This window comes from Pinus tabuliformis, chromosome 6 (genome assembly GCF_031772625.1).
Source record: "Pinus tabuliformis cultivar Carrire ecotype Pingquan chromosome 6, CPIR1, whole genome shotgun sequence".
NCBI classification, from domain to species: domain Eukaryota; kingdom Viridiplantae; phylum Streptophyta; class Pinopsida; order Pinales; family Pinaceae; genus Pinus; species Pinus tabuliformis.
In genome coordinates, this window is record NC_142292.1 from 1,842,418,526 (window position 1) to 1,842,440,444 (window position 21,919).

Consider the following 21,919-nt stretch of genomic DNA (forward strand, 5'->3'; position numbering starts at 1 on the left):
CAAGATTACAACCAAAAGTAGTCTATCATCCAATTCAACCCATGATCCACATTAGAATGCTTTTAAACAATAAATGAAATCACTTGATTAAAAAATGGTTAATATACCTTACAATGGATGACCCACCTTCCTTTGATAAGTAAGATAGATGTCTTAAGTATTGGCCGGAGCGTGGCTAGAGGGCCTTTGAGGCTAGCTATCTGTCGATCATCATAGGGCCGCTGCCTGGCAAGTTGATTAGAATGGGAGAAATTTTTTCTTCTAATGGCTCCAACTCAGGGGCATTTGCTCACCATACAGCACATGATCCATGTGCTTGAACGAAGAGTGCATGAAAATCCCATGTACATGATCCAGTTTGCTCAAATGAAGAGTACATGATCCATCTGCTTGAACAAAGTTGGAATACATTTTCTACCACAAGGTTGTACTATATGCCTTTTTTTTGTATCTCGTGCTTTTGTGACCCTTTCCTAATTGACCAAACTGGCATGATATAGTTTTCCATTTCATTGACAAGCTCTGATTCATTTATCATTTTGGATCACATGTAGAGTTGGAAATTAATCATTTTTATTTTTCCGAACAGGACTTTCCCACCTCAAGTATGTTCCATGGTCAGCTAAGCAGTAACTAGTTAAAAGCACCCATTTGTTTATCAACAACTTGCTGTCTAACTTGTTAAAATCGGCTTGACCCCACCTAACAGGTAGGTGATGAATCAACCTTTAGCTTAAGATTTCCTTTCTATTCCAGTGTCAATGTCTGCTTGCATGCAACATTCAGCTTTCACCCATTCTATTGCTTAAATAGTTTCTTGTATGTCTTACAGATTAGTGTCCAAGCTCTAAAATTGAATGAAAATGTCTTAGCTTCAATCCTCTCTTTGGCTGGATCAGGTAAAATTAGCTTTTATGAACAACCTCCAGAGAAACTTCAATGGAATCCTTTCTCTGCCTCTGAGCACATATATATTAAAGCTATAACAGAAGCAAATATAAAATATAAAAAGAAAATGCACACCTCCATGATAAGAATCTTTGCTTTGAGTGCATCTATATTGCTTGGATCCACTATAAAATCAGACATTGTATCTCCTGTGAATGCAACCTCTGGAGACATTATGGTGTCTGTGATCTGCCATTAAATGCTGAGAGGTGATTACAATGCCAAGAGAGAAATAACAAAAAATCACCAACATTCCATGTTATTTCTGAAGTTGATGGGAACATCAATTCTGAGTTTCAAGTTCCACCTCAATAGATCTATTCAAAAGCCAGATTAAAGACATACCTGCACACCTGAGAATTTCAAGTTCTTAATCTCACTTCCACATAGATGAAGATATTCTTTCTTAAGCTTTTGTCTTACAGAATAGATTATATAACCCTATATTCATGCAGGGAAAAACTTAGGAAATTCATTTATAAGTTCATCATTAGAAGAGGAAAATGGTAAGAAATATCAAACAACTAACCCAGCAAAGAAAATTGAACATTTTGAATTCCGATATCTTACCTGGCTTGGTATTACATGATAAGTCTTAAATGGTCTCACTACCAAGTCCTTCCTTATTTCATATTCCTCTCCTGGAGGCAAACTTGCTGCTTTAGGGAATATCTACTGTAAATGCAGACCATTTTCTGAATCACCAAGCATGGAATAAAAATATAGCCCATAGAGCATACCCAAGTTCAACGCAATTAGATTATGTTTTAGCTCGGAGTGATCCATCGCCCTGTGAACTGCAAATAACTTCTGTACATCTTCTTTAATGGCCACAGGCACAACAATTGTTGGAGGCTTCATGCTGTAGAGATTTCGCGTTGCTACATACATTGGAAGTCCTCCCTTAGATAACATAAATAACAAAACCCAGTTAAAATGAACTCTGGGTCAAACTCAATCCTTTACCCATTAAAATGATCACAGAAATGCCATGTTGTATTGAGTACTTTAAAGAAACTTCCCAGATTGAAATGATCATTGAAATGGCATGTCAAATTTAGTAATTTGAAGAGGACACAAGGACAGATTGCAAGCTTGGAATCTGAAACTTTACTCCCGAAGTATATCAGAAGTTCAGTGCCTAGCCAATAGTTTGCAAACCATCCGCATTAGAATGCATTAATGGTAATTAAAATGGGATTTCACCTTAAAACATTTTTTTATGATTCTGTCGGATACTTTGATACCTAGTTTATATTAGTCCTTGCAGGCCCTTTCAAACATTAGAGATATTGAGCTAAAAGTAAATGAAGTGGAGCATAACATTCTTCAGAATACTTCCATAAAGTACTGAGTTTTAAAACTTTTGATTGGGACTAAGAAAGAAATAAAGAGAAAAATTGCATCATCTACATAGATGAAAGTGGTAAATGGAGTTGTTTAGAACGATATTATTTACATAGCCAGAGTGCATGGGTGCAGTACGAGTAAGGGTGCAATTCCAGGTGCATGCATCCACTGCAAGTGAGGGTGCAATTTCAGGTGCCTGTGAGCATTTCTTGAAAATTGAAATATGGCTGCAGGGTGTACGTGGGGGGATGGGGTAAACTTTAGAAAGTAATAAAATAGTATTTTGGAAAGTAATAAAATTTAGAACCAAGAACTTAGAGATGTAAATTTTAATATTAAGATGTAAAATAACATCAAATATGATAATGACCATGCCATAATCATGATTCCAGTTTCACATTCATGATTTTATTTTCAAAATTTTAAAATATAATGATGCAACTTCAAGACTCTAGTCATGATTTTAAAGTCATAAGTAACTGAAAAGCATGCTCACTAGAATTTACTCACAAGAGATAATCATTAGTGACTGGTCACTAATCAGTAAAGCCATCGAGTATTGTTCACATTCTGGATCCTCTATATCTTGTCAAGATGCTTTGCAAGGACTCCTTGCTCTCAGTTGTGGCTCATCTGCCAGGTTTGTAATTCTAGGCAGCTTCATGAGATCATTTGGTTGAAACCCGTCATCCAGACATATAGCATCATTTGTGACTAAGCCCTCTTGCAGCAAAATCAAGCACGGCTTGTAAGAGGACTCACGAGGCGAGGCCAAACCCTATGGCAACAATGAGGAAGGCTTGCCACTATCACCTCGGAAATCTTCCTCTTGCTGTTTAGTGGAATTTCATCACAAGAGAGGCTTCCATATATTCACTTACAAGGGTATTCTAATCAGAAGGCTCTAAGTGATATGATTGGTCTAGGGACAGATACCTTAAAGCTGAAATAAGCACAAATCTTCCTTATAAAGGAACAAGTATTTTAACCATAGACTAAGGACTACTGCAAGTTAGGGTTTATTGATATGCAATGATAAGGAGAATCTAGACATGTATAAGTCAAAGAATGGTTTCATTAATTATTAAAAAACAACAAAGTAATAGGGAAACCCTCAAATAGGCTTCAAGTTGAAGCTTGGCTAGGGATTAGCGTTTTAATGGCACAAAGGAGTTTGGAAAGGATGACATCAGCCCTACTTAAAGAGGTTTCACCACAATCAATGCTATTTTTGCATTTAAAAGGTTTTTTGAGGCAAACCTTGGAATTTCATCCACAGGCATCCGCTCTGTCACGTCCCTAATTAAAAATTTTGCTAAGGAAATTCTCAATTTTGCAATTTTGGCGATTAATAAATAATTCTGGCGAATAAAATCAGGAAAGTGGGTTGTGGAGGCTCAATTTAATTTTTGGAGAAAAAGGGAAGGCTAAATTTAGGAAAAAAGAAAAATTAAAGTGGTAATGGGTTGTGGGGACCACTCAATAAGGGAAATCGAACTCCCTTAGGAAAATTGAACCACAAGGAAAAGGGGATGAGAAAGGGGGCATCAATTGGTGGAGCCCATAAGGAAAGGGTGAGCAGCAATTTGTTGGAAATACTAAGAGGGGGGGTGAACCAGTGTTTCTTAGTAATTAGCACTTTATTAATCTTTTTCAGAATGTTAGTTATTATTATTGTTCTTTTTCAATCAACAGTAGAACACACCATACAACAATGTAGAATGATAAAGACAGTAGACACAAGATTTTTAGGTGGAAAACCCCATCTGAGTCAAAAACCACTGAACGCTTGTTAGTAATTATCTTCTCATCCACTTTAAAAGAAAAGTAATTATATTAAGTTTCCAACCACAACTGAAGGAGGCAACAACCTGTAGGATGCTACTAAACCCTAAAATCCTGCTGCAACCGAAAGGACGCCCCAACGCCTTGTAAGTCGGGCCTGTTACCGCTCAAACTAACAGGGGTGTTACAGGTCAATTTGGGCACATCAACCCCAACTTCCAGATCCATACTATTAGGGTCCATCAAGTTGTTTTCGTTCCCTAATGAAGTTAACCTACATCATGCTTGCCTCCCAAGAGTTTCATGTCACCATTCATCCAAAAAGTGTCCCTAAGGAGATCAGCGCAGGGAACCTTCTATCAGGCTGCAATGCATTGCAGGAACTACACTGTCTGGGTGCTATGCATCGCACCTAGCCTTTGTTTCACCTGCGCTGAGCGAGATTCATCGAATTTTTGAAATGAATCCATTGGATTCCTCATCCAATGGATGCTTCTGGAAGTTTCTAGATGGATGGAGCTCGCATTTGGATGAGGAAGAGGATGAATGAACCTTAATCCATTATCCCTTCCTCCATGGAACCACTTCCCAATTTTGGCAAAGCATTCATGAGGGCCATTAATGGCTTAACCTCCTCCATTCAGCTATAAATTGACCAAGCATTCAAAGGCTAGTCTAGGTTGGACTTTCTTGAGCTAAAGAGATGCTGTTTGAATGAGATTAGTAAGAGTATTGTAATGATGTTGAAATGTTGCTTCATGAGGAGAGAAGGGTTTGAAGCTGGAAGGATGACACTGAATCGAGCATGCATCTACATGGGTTGTAATCTTTCCTTCTATTAATAAAGAATTCTAAGCTTTTTCCATTCATGTGTTTATATGATGTATATCGTATTCTTGATTCTATGATATGTTTAGTTAACAGATCATCATTATTGTATGCTTTGATGGGTTTCTGTCTCAGCTTGTGTGCAGGTACTTTCCAAGCGAGTTAAGTACGGAAAGGAGTGGCGAAATTGGTCAAAGGAGAGAGGGATCGAGCGAAAGTTACAGGTTGGTACCTTTGTTTCTTTTTTCTCTTATCTGTTAACTATAGGAAAAGCGACGAATTACTTTGTCTGTTGTTTCTAGACTAGCTACTAGGTCTAGAGGGTTAGGCATTTGAAGAAACACTAAACTTGCCCAAAACAAGGGAGCTAAAAGGGTTTTCTATGAGGGAAACTGCTAGGTCAAGGGGAACTATGGAGACTTAGCCCATTGTCACCAAAGCTAAGACTCCCTACTCTTTACAGACTTTCACCGATGGGAGGATACCCGATAGTTAGGAAGTCACTTATAAAGTGTAGATCAATAAAGAGGTGGAGTGACCCAAATGATTCCCTTTCCAAAAGAGTTTGAAGGATAGGGCTTGCTTGCTCTTTAAGCAAGGGACTTGATCTTCTAGGGAGAGGGGATGAGGATTGGAGGGTTGAGGGAGAAGGATAAGACCTATAAAAGATGTTCTCAATCCCTAAAATCCTTTTTGAGAACTTGATTTCTCGAGTAGTCCTTGATAAATAGGCTTTGGTGAAGAATGGGACCACACGAGGCCAAGTGGACCTAGCCCAGGTTAGGGGATGGATTTTGGCAACCAATGATGCTCTTAACCTGGCCAAGGTGAGGGGAAAGGATCAAACAAGAATTTTCTCCCAAAGATGTCAAATTGATCCTACTAGGTTCTAGCCTTGGGAACACCTAGGCAAAACTTGATCCTAGAGCTAGGGCTTGGGGTATTCGGAGATTCCACCGTCAGAATTGCTTCAAATTTGGAGGAGAGCGAGGGGACCCACCAGCGCAATTGTATCTAGGAGATCGAAGTTTTCTTGTGGCTAGTTTCCTAGGAAATTGATGCCCTAGGTGACCTAATGGGGCTAGACCTAGAAAAAAAGGGAAAAGGGGAAAAAGAGGGTTAAAATGATCACCCTTTTTGAGGGACCAGTGCCTAATTCACTTGGGGATATGGAGTCAAGGATAATAATGAAGAAGGATTTAGTTTCTTGTTCAAGGAGGCTCCAAAAGTCAACTTCATCCAATGTTAGAGGAAAGAGAAGAAAAGTGACTTTCAAGCATTTATACTTCATACAAATGGTGCAAGCTTATCAAGATAACATGATCTCTAGGACATTTCATTCATCTAACAATGGCCCATACAAAGAATAAGCTAAATAGACACATAATTCCACATTTCGTACATGCAGCAATTAGCCCTAATCATAGCGAAATTCAAATGTATGCAACAACAAGAAAAATAGCGTTAAATTTGCACTTACAATGTTAGAGAGTATATCCAACCAGCATCACATTTGCAAATAAGAAGCTCCAAGATAGAAATAGCCCAAATCCATACATCAAAATTCATCCATCATCCAAAATAATCCTCCAAGGAAAAAGTGTGAAGTTCTCTAAAGATAGAGAGATCCCAAGTCAAGTGATGATACAAATGAATCCAACTAACTCCTATTTATACACTAATTAGGAGTTCGATTTAGCTAATGAGCCTACATTAGCCCCTAAAATAAAATAATGTGCAAATGACCTAACTTTGGTGACAAGCCCACCAAACTAGCTCACAAATGAAAAGGTAAGCCTCTCAAGAGGACAAATAATAATCTATGCATGTCATAGGGCCCTTTAAGAGGCCTAATGAGGTCCATGGGTGCCACAATGAAGAATAGGACCCTGAAAAGCAGTGGACAAGGGGTTTGCCCCTTGTAATAACCTGTGGTGCTCCAAATGACTGTGGGGGCACACAAGTGTCCTCATGGGTCTCCAAACAAATCGAAGATGCCTGTAAGTTGCCCTCAAGGGCTAGGATGATAATGTAGGAGATGCCACATCATCGTAGAAGTCCTAGATCATTTGACAAGTGTATGGTGTAGATCTAGGGCCAGCTGAGCATGATGGATCAAGTGCATCCTCCTCGTCCAATGAGTGAACCACGAACAATCTCTGAATCGTTGTGGGGATCCATGAAGTGCAATCTGTTGTGGGCTCCAATGGCTCTCAACGCTCACCCTATATGTGCCAATGTAGCCCTCTGGAGGATTAGGACCTCGTATAGAGAGACCAAACCCCAAATGGAAACCATCTGCAATCCTGCATAAGATCCAATGCGTCCCTAGGCTTCCAGTGCAACAAGTCATTAGAGAAATCGAGCAAAAGAGCTTACCTAGTCATGGACCACAGGTGGGGACTTCATAATGGGCTTCAAGATGTGCTAATGTCTCCTAAACTCCCAATGGGGTTAACCAAGTGCCCTATTAGGTGGTTTCTGCTTCAAAAGGGGATAATGTAGTCAAGGTACATCTATCAAAGGTGGTAGCATGTGGCAGATATGTGAATGAGGTAGGGAATGAGAGGTGGCAGCCTTGGGTCACATGTTGGGGCACAAGGGTAGCTAATAAGAGGGAAGCCCACACTTGGGTTTATAAGGTGTAGGAGAGAGCAATCATGGTTCATGAGGTGCCCCAACCTTGGTTTTTCCACCCTTCTTTATATGCCTTTCGCCTTTTTATGATTTTCTTTGATTATTTTCTCAAGGCTCAAGGGGTTAGAGCATGATGTATAAGATATAGCAGTGAATTTCCCCCTTTAAGGTGGGGCGGTTCATTGCCCACAAGGGATTGGGACAATCATGGGTTCCTATATGATGAGGAATGTTCATAGAAGTTGTTGGAACTAGGGTGATGACCATGATGATAGAGTAGAGCTTCATGTATGGCTTTTGCCCACATGCTAAATGTTTTTGTCCCAACCATCTTTTGCATTTTGTGGTACTTTTCCTGTTGAATGTGGCCATGTATGCTTTTGACTTTCTTTTTAGCTGCATCAACCTCTAGGCTTCATTCCAAGCCATGACCCAAGGCGTGGGCAAGGGGAAGGGGTGAGCTGACCCCATGTGGACTCGATGGAGAAATGTGGACCCAGGTGAGAAAAATGATGAAAAGGGTAATAATGAATGGAAAGGGGGTAATATAAGCGGATAAGGGAGCAGGACCACGCAACCAAAATTGGGGTTTCCCATGATATACCATCCATAGAGCCAAATGGTCAGTAAAAGAGATCCCACGAGACTAGAATCCAAGGTTAATACCTAAAAGGGGTCTAGGGGACAAGAACACAGACCTAGCCCATTCTTTTTGCCAAATCCCACCATCAATCCATGCCTAGAAGTGTCCATGATAAGCAAACTGTTGAATTTCCAAGATCTTGGGTCTAGGACAGAATCTTAAAATCTCTGACGCTACCAAACCAAAAATCTCAACAATTCTACTTTGCATAGTAGAATATAAATAGTAGTAAATCACACATGCACAGAATATGGACAACTTTTTACAATTTTCAACCCAACTTCATTATATTAAACAACATATAATACAATAGTCTAGGGCTCTCGTACTAGGATAATGGCCCTCATACATCCACTAGTACAAGATACAAAACTGGGGCTTGGTGTCAGTACATCGACGACCAATCTGCCCTCAACAAGATACTCTGACCATCTCGCTGTCGCATGCTCTCTCAGCTCCTCTCAATTGTACCCTGTAACTGCCCGGTACTTTGGGTCCCAATCTACAGCTCCTACCTCTATTAATGCTCCAAGTCCATCTAGCCACTGAATCTCGACTATCCAATCTGCTCACTTGTTGTGCCTTAGTCCATCAAGGCCACAACACATCGAGACTCCTGTCGATTTGTTCACAACTCCGTTTGTGAACAACTCTCAATCTGCCCATTGTTGCTCCTCAGCTACTCAAGGACTTCAGCCCACTATGTCTTCCTGCGTTGCTCCGATGAAGATCAAAATAGGGCATGGAGGGCTGCCACCTATCACTGCAAGATGTCCATCTCCCACAATGAACACAGGCTAGGAGGACTACCCATCATCTGTTGTAGAAGTCCTCCACACACAAGTCTCGGGCTCCACAAACTGCTCTTGGTTGATCAAACCCTTGAGCTCATCAACTACCTCTCTTGCAACCACCTTTGTCCATCAAGGTGTTGCTCACCGGGCTCCAACTTGGACACTATCTCGTTGTCCTCCAGCAAACCATAAGTGCCCAATCACGTCCACACTTGGTCCACTCTCATGTTGCCCTCCAACAGTCCACGAGTGACCAATCCTTGCTGTAGCATTTGCTCCTAGTTAGGGCATCCAACACCTAGGAAACCCTTCCACATGGCTGCTAACAGACTTCCAAATTGTCCTCTCCTAGGACATCATCCACTAGCATCAATTCAACCTTAACACATCAATACAATACATACTTAGCTCGTTCCTGCACTTGCGCGTTCCTGTACTCACGTTCCTACACTTGTGCGTTCCTGTACTCGCGTTCCTACACTCATGTGTTCTTGTACTTACGCATTCCTGCACTTACGCATTCCTGCACTCACATTCCTACACTCAAATTCCTGTACTCGCATTCCTGCACTCGTGTGTTCATGCACTTCGCGCATTCCTGCACTCACGCATTCCTGCACTCGTGCGTTCTTGTACTCATGTGTTCCTGCACTTGCGTTCCTGCACTCGTGCGTTCTTGCACTCGCGTTCCTGCACTCATGTGTTCTAGCACTCACGTTCCTGCACTTGAGCTGGCTTTTTTATATGTAGACTATGAAAGATGCTTCTTGGATGTTTTAAATGACTCTCCTCCACCTTATATTTATGCATAATAGAAAGGGCTCCACGAATTAGTGAAGAGACACATCTATTGGCCAAATTTTACTTCAAGCCTACATGACTTGAAAACCAATAATTACTTGTCAACTTCAAAAATTCATTTCTCCACTTCTACAACTCGGAATTCGACGATTCTCGAAGCGTTGGATTCTCCTTTCGCCCCCTATCGTCTCATGCCATCAAATGTAGAAATGTGCTTCCGGAATTGCCCCAAACACGATTGGGTGCAAAACCCTAGGCTTGGGTTCTAAGCCCACAAGCCTACTTGTGGCGCTTTGACCTCCAACCCTCGAACACTAGGGCTTGGATTACCTCCCAAGCTACACAAAAATCAACACAAACTACAATACTCAATTTCAAAATGACAAGGCATACCTTTAGATTCGGGAGGCCCACCTTCAAACATACGATCATGGCAGATGGGCGAGGGACCACATGGCTGCCTCAAGTGGCGAAGAAATGACACAATGAGCTAGCTGATGGCTACAACGGGTTGTTGGTTGCCAGCTGAGGACCATCTTGGAGAAAAAAATTCTCCTAGGGATATTACCCACAAAATGTTAGGTAACAGGTCCACAACCTAATGAGTGCCCCAACACTTTGTTTACCAGCTATTGTTGGAAAGGATACTTCGTCGCCCTATAGTTTATCAGCCCCAAATGAAAGGATGCCCCAATGCCGTGTAGGCTATGAACTGCCCTTGCATCACCCAGTCGCCTTGATGTGTTCTTAGGCCACAACCTGAAGGTGACTCCAATCACCTGCCTTGCACCACCCTACCACCCAGAAGAGTTGGCGGACCACGTTTTACAATTCTCAGATAGGATCTCCTTGTGCTTTGAATCAATATAAGAAGATAGTCGATAAGAGAATGTTGCTCTGCTCAAGATGAATATCCTTTCAAGCCCTGTAGTTGATGTTGGAAATACTGAGGGGGGGTGAATCAGTATTTCATTTTCAACTATTATTTTACAAGTTAAAACATTTATATTCAGAACACAAGATGAACAACAAGTATCAATGCTTTTATTAATATAATATTTGCAATAAAATAGATACAATATATAAGTGGTTGCAATCAGTTGCCAAGCACCAACTTGGACTTTTGTGAGGCTCCAACCTCCAGAGCTCCAACTCTGTTTCGCCAAGGTAACAATCTTGGACTTAGGAGCACCAACTCCCAAGGACTTCAATCCTTCCAGTTCCTGAGACACCAGTCCCAAGGACTCCTATCCTTCCTACTTCTGAGGCACCAATCCCAAGGACTCCAATCCTTCTTACTTCTGAGGCATCAACCCCAAGGACTCCAATCCTTCTTACTTCTGAGGCACCAACCCCAAGGGTTCCGACCCAATCTTGTCAAGGCATGTTTGATAGTAATGTTCTGCTCTCAGAACTCTTCTTTACTGTGTTCTGTCTGTTTACAGCTTCACTGTAGTCTCCATGCTACAGCATCAATGACAACCAATCTTCTTATGAAGGAGTCTTTACAACTCTTCATACTGTCCACACAGAGTCTCCAATAGATGACCTCTAATAATGTCTCCACACAGCTTTAGTGAGTCTACTATTAGCTGCACTAAGCTCTGCATAAGAACCAACTTTCTGTTCAAGCATCTGTTCTTAGTGTCACAGTAAATGCTTCAGCATGACTGCTTCTCTGCTAGCTACTTCTCCCTTCAAACAGTGTTAGATAAAACTTTATTCATTACATCACAGAATTATTCTTCAGACTGCATTGTGTACCTAATTAATTCTTTCACAGGGTAACACGATTAGCTGAGAAGCTCACCCTTCGAATGCCTCCTGTCCTATTGGTCCTTCGGCCCTTTTTTTGTTCTGTTGGACCCTACTAGCTGCCTCTGTTTCCTCCAACTTTTACAACAGCGTTCAACCCTACTTGTTCTATGTTTTTCCTGTTTTATACATTCTTGATGCCCTCTGACTGTTGGTTTCCTCTTTCCACTGGCTCTTTGGCTTCCTCCTCGGTCTCTGTGGTTTCCTCTGCCTCGCTTGATTCTTCAGCTTCCCTCCTTGGTCGCTATGGCTTCCTCTGTCTCTTCGTGCTCACCAACACTCCTGGGACACGTTGATTCAACGGCGAGGACCAAATACACAGAAAAACTGTTACATATTAAAACTGTAACAGAGCCCCTTTTCAATGAAAATGGCATACACAGGACTTTATTGTTTAACGGAGAGACTGTACCAATCAGGATGGCCCCTGCCTGCCACGGCACCATCACAATCGCAATCGGTTTTCGTTCAGGGCTCCTAAACTATCGAGAGCGTTTCTTATGCTTTTTGGCCTTCAAACCCCGCACAATACAAATATTCAAATACACGGGAATATATGAAAACAACTGGCCGAAATGTTAAAGGGCGGACTTCAAATTTATTACACCCGCATCTATACCTCCATCGGGTCCGTAGTGTAAATCGCAATCGGCGCTTTCAAGGCAGCAAGGCCTTCAGCACTTGTGATATGTCGGATGCAACATAACAATAGACCAAACTGCAATGTTGCATCGGGTCCGCAACATTCGTCGCATTCGGCGCTTGCAAGAGGACAGCCCTTTGGGTATTGTGATATGCGAGTACCGATAGGGCGGATGCGATATAATATACACCCAAACATATATGTTTCGTTGGGTCCGCACATATATATCACTATCGAGGGTTTTGGGGTGATGGCATATAACCGAACCCGCCGATTACAATATCACCGATCTATACATATTTCTCCGCTCCGATAGTGTATTCCTCTATATGTACATGTTTTTGCCTTCGATAGTGTATATGACCTATATATATATATATGTTTTGGCCTCCGATAGTGTATATAGCCTATATACATGATTTCCGCCTCTTTTAACTCTTCCGCCTCCTATAATTCTTCTGATAGTCCTTCTTTGGGTTCCATTGCTCCTGATAGTGCATTCTTTGACATATTTTGCTCCGATAGCTCCCGATAGTTGCACTGTTGATAATGCACAACACTGATCACAATGCTCAAATTGCACAACCTTGCTTAATTTGATCACTGCACAATGCTATCCAACTTATCACTATCCAAGATGTACCAAACAAATCAACCTGCAATGGTCACTATACCGCACTGCTCATGTAAGGCTAATCATCATATGCTCATGAGACACTCAACATATCATACTGTCGCACTGTACCAAACTGCTCATGTTGCAACCATCTGGCATTGCTATCAAATCATGGCACAAACAAAGGTGCCTCAAGTCATCCCTATGACCTATTACCAATGCTATCAAACTCTGCCCTCGAAGAGCTACTAGCATACATGTAAACATTGTTGCTCAATTGGTCAAACCCTGCTATCCATCCTTACATCAACAAGTTGTACAACAAGGTGATCTTTCCCTCAAAATCGTGTTGCCCTGCAAGGTTACAGTTGTGTCATTGTACACACTCTAGGTCATCACTACAAGACCCTAGATCATCACTAGTACAGATTCTTAGGTTATCACCTCAATCTATAGGTCAAGTCATGGTCAAGTAAAGTCAAAGTCAAGACATTTGTCAACTGTCATGTTAACTCATTGTTCCAAGCCATGTGTCATAGTTAAGTCTTATTCAAAAGAATTATGTCAAGATTAAGGTGTCAAGTCAAAGTCATGTCTAGGTATTACTATCATGTCACAATAAAGTCAAAGTCAAACATCATATAATGCTCACTAAGTCAATCAATGTTTCACTTCATGTTAATGTATCAAGCAAATGTCAAGGTCATGTAATTGCTTTAAGCCAAAGTCAAGATATTGTATCAATGTCAATGTGTCACTTGTTGTAGACACCTTCTCACTGTATAGGAGATTACAATCTCATTACTGTCATCAAAAGGAATAGAGAATACAAACTCTAGCATCTGAAGGTTATATTAAGACAAGTGTTGCATCATCATGAGATCTCATTGTTTAGACAGTCATAAGAACTGTTCACAACTACTTTGTTGTCCATTACATATTGTTGTTACTTTCAAGGTTCAGTCAAAGCAAGCAACTCATCATAGTACTTGTCACAGTAAGGCATCAATGTTAGGTTTATCAATTCATATTTGCATAGCTCAATATCCTGTACTACATCATAGTCCAAAGGTGTTGTTGTTTCACACACTATTTCAGTCAACATTCAAATCACTGTACACTCTAGTTGTCACTTGTTTTCCTTAGCATGGTCGCTTATCAAATGTCTAGGTTTCATTATTTGTCAACAACTTTGTCTGGTTGTTACAGTCTAGGAGATCCTTGCACTAATGTTGCTACTAACCAGGGGTCAATATATGAATGATCAACACTTGTGAAGTCTAAAGGACAAAGGAATGTGTCATTATGTTACTTTTTCATCACAAATAATTGTGGCATATACTTCACCTAAACTTCTGTACAGGAATGTGACTGTTCCTTTGTATATGACTGATCCCTTGTATGTAAAACTATGTTGATGATGAGCCTTAGTCTGCAGCCAAGAGATGGCACTGTTTGTACTTCAATTGATTCGGTTCACCCTTGCTTGCCTTGGAGAAATATACCTTGAACTTCAACAACCCATAGTCCACAACAACTTTCCTTCTTCGGTGATCATTGAGGCCACTCAAATCGCAGAAGTGAATGAAATAATAAGATTCTTACGCTCAGAACTTTGGGCTTCAAAAAGTACGACAAACCTAGAAGTATTTGGGTGTTCACAAAGTCTTAATAAACAAACCCTCACTATTGTAGATGTTTCCCTAGGTCGAAATTTCATGGATCAATTTCAGGATTTTGTGAATTTGTTATAATGCCAAAAATGTTTCAGATAGAAGGCCTCCAAAGAATGTTCATGAACGCAAATAGTAAGGCCGCACTGTTCACAAGTTTTTGCACAAAAAAAAATGATATCAAGCCACCAAAATCATGCTATAACTGTTTCAGAACTCCTCTAATTTGTAGTCCGAACTGCCCAACAAATCAGCAAGCAATCAACACAAATACTGACCTTGAAGGCCGAGTGGAGGAAGAAAAATTTTGAGCCAATCAACAAGTAATCCGCTGCCCTAGCTGCCTTAAGGAGATCCTTCGTTGTCTTATTTCAGGAGGCCGAAAATTCCTTCTCTTAGTTAGACGAAAATTTCAGAGTTCATCTCACTAAATCATTTGTTGAATTGTTATGGTTTTGAAAGTGCAATAGATGTCTTTTATAGGCAAATGTTAGGCTTGAGAGGGGCTTCATGTAAATAGATGTTGGAGTAGTCTTAATCCCTTAAGATATGGTTAATTTATTTTATAAGTATTGAAAATTTGTTTGTTTATGCCCTAAGAAAAGCTTACTTGCCTAGAAATATTTTCAGTACCACTAGAATTTGAAATCAATGATTGGCTCAGTGCATATGGTCCTACCAAGATTGTGAAGACAATGATCGGGTTATTGCCTTTGGTTCTTGAAGTTATTCAAATTATACACAATAAGATTGCGGCGAGAATTACTGTCATATATTGACAACCGTAGGTGAATTAGTGATAAGGTGTCATGTCATTGCCCCTTGGGGTTTTAGCCCAGAAACGAGGTTCTCCAACTTCAAACTCAATTTTCTCCCAAACCAGGAGGACTTATGTGGCGTACCACATACCACCGGAAAGATCTCAACGAGGATGTTGATTTGGGGTAGCATCGAATGTGCTCTAGCCACGAAATTTGGTGGAGAGGTTGGGGCACATGGGATCTCCAATACCCAGAAAGGGTTTGGGCAAATTCTAAACAGTTCAGGAGATATTAAAATAATTAATATTTTTAATGGAGTCCCTAAGTCTAAACTTAAGGAAAATAAAATATTAATGTGTATTAATATGAAACTGTGTTAGAATGGTCCAAAAGACATGGATCAAGCCAAATCTAATCTTAGCCGTTGATTAGGGACTTAATCTCGGCCGTTGATATGTCAATAGGAAAAGTATAAGAGGAGGCTTGAAGGTCACTTTGAGAACACACCAGAGTGATCAGTCATTCTATTCTCTAGAGCGGGTTTGCTAAGAGAGAGAGAATTAGTGATCGGGAGTTGCAGCTGAGGGGCATTGAGTACAAAGAGACAAAGAGGCAAATATAGTGCCGAGAGAGCAGCGTAGTAGCCTGGGAGAGTAACGCAGAGCCAGCCAGGGCTCATGCAAAGGCAGCCGAGAGCTGCGCGAAGCCTCAAAGAGGCCAGTGTTGCTGACGTAGGGCCTCCTAAGGCTGATGCAGACCCATTCGGGGTGACGCAGGGCCAGCGTTGGGTAGAGAGGGGCTGACGCAATCCAGAGAGAGGCTGACGCTGGGGTTTTTGGGGCAGATTGGTGCTGAGGAGCTGCCGAAAGGATTATCCGGGGTTTCAGCCAGGAGATTTGTCTCAAACTGAGAGGTATTACTGCCAAGGAAATTCTCTGTTGGGTAGGCTAGTTTTGGCACCCAAATTGTACTCTGATATTGCTTAATAAGCAAACCCTCAGATAGCTGCACCACTTTTCCCATATTGGGTTTTCCCGGGGACATTGGTCCAAAAATAATGGTGTCATATGGTGTGATTGTTTTTGTTTCCTTTAGTTGTTGATCTGTAATATGTTGAGCATGCACTAGTGTTTATTTTCAGTGTCTACATTGTAAATAACTTGTTAAGTAAAATAACAAGTAGGTAGGAATAAATCAGATAAAGTGCATGGAGGGTTTCTAACCGAGTAAACTTAGAAACTTCAACATGGTAACAGAGCGTGATTGCAGATCACAGGAGGACTATAGACATCAGCCGAGCGGAGCAATAGCAGCAGAAAACCGTTGTTCCGAGGTGACAGAAGTTGTTTCTAGCATAGCAGCAACAAGGAAGGGTGACGTAGTGCCTGCGCCATCAAGGGTGAGCCGAGAAGAGGCGGCGCAGAGGCTAAGGAAGGCAAAAGGAGCCTCACGCAGAGCCACGCAGTAGCTGGGAGGGCTGACGCAGTTGGCTGAGGAGGTCGGATTGCTGGTGCCAGGATTGTGCAGAGCCTAGGAGCTCTCACCTTCAGGTTGCTAGGGTTTAGAAGGCTGCGGGAATATTGCAGAGTGGAGCTGGTGAGGTACTGTAGTCAGAACAGTACCTGACAGAGCAAGGCCAAGAGGAGTTGCTACCGAGGGTTTCTAGCCGAGGAACCCGGATCAGTGGTGCAGTTTCACAAGACGATCAGAGTAGGGGGCATCTCGATAGCAGCAGAAGGATTTCCAAGAGGGAAATCAAGACTCAGAGGGAGTCCAAAAGAAAACTTCCAGACAGGAAATAGAGACTCGGAGGAGTCGAACAGAGAAATTCCAAGAGGGAAGTACAGGAGCATTATGGCACTACACGGAGTAAGAGACCAGGATAGACTGGACGGAGCATCGAACTTCGCAATCTGAAAGGCCAGAATCTTATCCTTGCTTGACAGAAATCGTGTCAAGAACTTCACCTTAAAGGTAATAGCTATCCCAGTCGACCCCAATGATAACGACAAGTACGAGGAGGCAATGGCGAGGGCCAAGAGCATCATCCTTGACGAGGTCAAGGATCATGTAGTACCACACATAGCCGAGAAGGAAACGGCATTTGAGATGTGGGAGGCTCTCAAGAAATTGTACCAGCATACTTCTGTGCAGAGAAGAATGCTACTTGAGAATCAGTTGAGATCGTATCAAATGAAGAAGGAAGAGTCGATTGACACCTTCCTCAGAGGACTGAATGAGATCTAAGATCAGTTGACTGCTATAGAAGCGACACCAGATCAGGAGTTGATGGTGAGGAAAACCCTGAATGCCATCTCAGAAGACTGGGAGGTATTTGTCCAGAGTATACTAGGCAAAGGGACTCTCCCACCTTGGGACAAGATGTGGACAGCTCTTTGCTAGGAAGAGATCAGACGGCAGTCAAAGACGGGTAGCAACAGCAAGGGGATCAAAGTCAAGCAAGAGGAAGAAGATGTTGCCCTTGCATCTGAGGGAAAGCAGGAAAAGCGGAAGAAGAAAGATCTCTCCAAGATCAAGTGCTTCCACTATGGGGAGCTGGGTCATTATGCGACCCAGTGTCCGAGGAAGAAGAGTAAGGGAGAGACTAAGGCAGCGCCAGCACGGGCAGAGAAGGAAGGATAGACGATGACTGTGCCATGAGTGCACACGCACCACGTAGACATTGAGCTATAGGCGGACTACAGGCAATGAAGGGCAGGATCCTTGAGGTACCCAGGCTCTTGGATTAGACCTTGCTACGGGAGCCCCGAAGAGGAGTAGCAGGATTGGCTGAGTCGAGTAGAGATGGATGTGGATGGAGCGACAAAGAGAGCTACAGTGCAGGAGTCCCAAGACAGTGCGAGGCTAGCAAGATGCAGCAGTGCGAGAGGCACAGGAGTGTTGCACCAGTGGAGGATGGCACAAAGAGGTGTGCAACAGTGCGAGATGCAGGGAGTTGTTGCAGCAACGCAGAGGTCAGAGGGCAAGCACTTGTCAGCGGCAGAGGGAGCTTCAACATCAATGGGTGTCTCTAGCCCAACAGAGAGGTCAGATTGGGAGTTCAGTTACTTACTTCTCAATAACTGAGTTGCAATGCAGCAGTGGTGTTAAATTGGCAACTAGGGCCAAACTCCATGTGGGTCATCTTCTTTATGGCAGCTGATATTTTTATTGGATCCCTCTCATCGAGAGGTGTAGGATTGATCTAAAAATCATTCGATTCCGATAAGTATTTATGAAGTTATGAATTTATTTATGTTATGGACAAATTGTTAAGTCGGCCAGCATCTTACGTAGGCTCAGAAGCCCAATAGACGTGTCTATTCATCATCTATGTTTTTAGTATAAATAAGTGTGGACTTGAAGTCATTTAAAGACACACTCTTCATGTGATCTCCTCCTCACCACGTCTTGGGTTTTTGGTGAAGGAGAGATACACAAGAATATACATTAGATGATGCCCTAGCTTATACGTGGATGATGCCCTAGCAATATACGACAAACATTCATACGATATAAGGGAAGGAACACAGCATGGATGGAAATACTAGTATATACGCAGCAATATAATACGCTATCATGCACAGCATGGCCACACAGTCATATACGCAAAATATAAATACGTTGTCATCTATACGCACAGCAATGCTAATCCGTCGGCAATGGAGCAACTATACGCACAGCAATGAACTCTATACGTTGTCATGCATATACGCAACCACTATACGCACAACAATGAAGAGATATGCTATCATCTATACGCACAGCAATGAATACGTTGTCATGATATAACAGCCTATACGCGGTCACCATTCACGCAGTCATGAAGGCATGAAAAACGCAGTCAAGTATTGGAAGAAGCCGCAGGTATAAAGAGGAACCATAGTCAAGGCATGAAGTCACTGTTCATGAAGCCGCAGTCATGCATTGGACTAAGGCATGAAAAACGCAGTCAAGTATTGGAAGAAGCCACAGGAATAAAGAGGAACCATAGTCAAGGCATGAAGCCGCAGTCATGCATTGGACTAAGGCATGAAAAACACAGTCAAGTATTGGAAGAAGCCACAGTCATAATTGTTGTAGCTGTAGATCATACATGAAGCTCCGCATACCTATGTATGCTAAGTAAGTCTACATGATATGATAAACCCTAGGTATACTTGCAGTTGTCTTGATGTATGATCATAACAATTGGATGAAGAAGATCTCGTTATATACACCTTGGATAGCAATGACGTGAAGTATTAAATATGCAGTCACAATGACAAGGATCATTAGCAGTAATGATGGTTACAGTCTCAACATAATGAGAATGATAAGGATGATCAGTCTCAGATCATGATGGGCATGGGCAGCAAAATGATGAATAAGACAGCATAATGATGAATGTAGGGCATGTCAGTAAAGGTTTGCATGATGATAAGAGCAGATGAGAGCAGCTCAGTCATAGGGCTGCATGATGATGGAAGATGCAGCATGATGATGAGAGCAGAGAGTAGCTCAGTCATCATGGTCCAACACTGTGATGGTATAGCATGGTGCTACACGGTAATGTGCAGCAAATGGACGAAATGCAACACTACAATAGGTGAAGTCGTCACCTTGGAGAATCAGTTGAAGCAAAATGTCTTCAACTGATCTCATCGTTATAGGAGATGATCTATGCTCAGATCTAGATAAGTCAAAATGTTGACTTCTATTGTAAATGTACTATCTCTCTCTCTCTGCTGAACTTTGAAGAACATAAAAGAAGAATTGATCAAGGGTTTCCCCACATTGTGGGGTTTGTCCCTGGCTAGCACCACATCCTGTGTCCTCTTGTCTAGCATAGAACACACCTAAAATTAACAAGTGGGCAGCACGATGCAACATGATGAGAGGAGGTGCAGTGCGGATGCAGTGCTGGGAGAAAGGACCAGCAGTAGCACGAATGCAAAGGAAGCTGTCGTGCAGATGCAGCAGTGGCAGTGGCAAAACCACGGGCAGCAGTACAGGATACAACAATGCAGAGGATGGTGAGCAGCAAACCTAGCATTAGCACAGGTACTGATGCCAATGATCAGAGTAATACTCAATGAGGAGTAGTGCTAGAGCACAGTCCTCGCTAAGAGGGAGTGTTGATTTGGGGTAGCATTGGATGTGCTCTAGCCATGAAATTTGGTGGAGAGGTTGGGGCACATAACATCTCCAATACCCAAAAAGGGTTTGGGCAGATTCTAAACAGTTCAAGAGATATTAAAATAATTAATGGTTTTAATGGAGTCCCTAAGTCTAAACTTAAGGAAAATAAAATATTAATGTGTATTAATATGAAACTGTGTTAGAATGGTCCAAAAGACATGGATCAAGCCAGATCTAATCTTAGCCATTGATTAGGAACTTAATCTCGGCCGTTGATATGTCAACAAAAAAAGTATAAGAGGAGGCTTGAGGGTCACTTGGAGAAAACACCAGAGTGATCAGTCATTCTATTCTCTAGAGCGGGGTTTGCTAAGAGAGATAGAATTAGTGATTGGGAGTTGCAGCTGAGCGGCATTGAGTACAGAGAAACAGAGAGGCAGAGATAGTGTCGGGAGAGCAGCGCAGTAGCCGGGGAGAGTGACGCAAAGCCAGCCAGGGCTCACGCAGGGCCACACAGAGGTAGTCGGGAGCTACACAGAGCCTCGAAGAGACCAGTGTTGCAACGCAGAGGGCCAGAGGGCTGACGCAGGGCCTCCTAAGGCTGATGCAGACCCATTCGGGGTGACGCAGGGCCAGTGCTGGGCAGAGAGAGGCTGACACTGGGTTTTCTGAGGCAGATTGGTGTTGAGGAGCTACTGGAAGGATTATCCGAGGTTTCAACCAAGAGATTTGTCTCAAACTGAGAGGTATTACTACCAAGGAAATTCTCTATTGGGTAGGCCAGTTTCGGCACCCAGATTGTACTCTGATATTGCTTAATAAGAAAACCCTCAGATAGCTGCACCGATTTTCCCACATTGGGTTTTTCCGGGGACATTGGTCAAAAAATAATGGTGTCATATGGTGTGATTGTTTATGTTTCCTTTAGTTGTTGATTTGTAATATGTTGAGCATGCACTAGTGTTTATTTTCAGTATTTACATTGTAAATAACTTGTTAAGTAAAATAACAAGTAGGTAGGAATAAATCAGATAAAGTGCATGGAGGGTTTCTAACTAAGTAAACTTAGAAACTTCAACAAAGGAGAATCCAATAACATGGATCTCCAACTCAAACTCAAAGATTTGACCCTTCAAAAACCCATGACAAAGTCAAGGTACATCCTCAGTCCAGGGAACCCAAACATAGGACTTGGGTTTTCAACCATCCAAAGTGGAGCTGCCAACTTGATGTAATCCGACAATTACTAGGAACCGTTCATTAACCGTTTGACATCAATGACTGGTGCTTTTAGTCAAAGTCAAACCCAGTCAACTCCATAGGTTGACATCAATGAAAACACCATCCAACAATCTCCCCCTTTCTCATTGATGGCAACACACACACTCCTTATGTGAGTACAACTCCCCCTGACATCATGTTTCATCTCATTGAGATTTCAATCTCCTTCTCAGGTTTTTCTCTCCCCCTTTGACATCAATGGCAAAGGGTGACTTCCCCTAAC

The 21,919-nt window shown here is 42.0% G+C and overlaps 1 protein-coding gene across 3 annotated transcripts in view; it reads right to left on the reverse strand.

Moving 5' to 3' along the window:
* The window catches only part of LOC149266375 (tRNase Z TRZ1-like), a 127,903-nt gene that overhangs the window by 86,948 nt on the left and 19,036 nt on the right, over positions 1-21,919 (reverse strand). For 2 of the 3 annotated variants that reach the window (XR_016260149.1, XM_089430470.1), the window contains exons 2-5: positions 1,689-1,851; positions 1,519-1,589; positions 1,294-1,389; positions 1,024-1,137 (exon numbers count right to left, since the gene is read on the reverse strand). Coding sequence is in view for 2 of the 3 variants with exons in the window: in XM_089430470.1 (XP_089286596.1) it covers positions 1,024-1,137; positions 1,294-1,389; positions 1,519-1,589; positions 1,689-1,851 (444 nt within the window). In the remaining variant the exon portion in view is untranslated. The remainder of the gene's footprint in view (positions 1-1,023; positions 1,138-1,293; positions 1,390-1,518; positions 1,590-1,688; positions 1,852-21,919) is intronic. The other variant, XM_089430473.1, reaches the window with a different exon arrangement.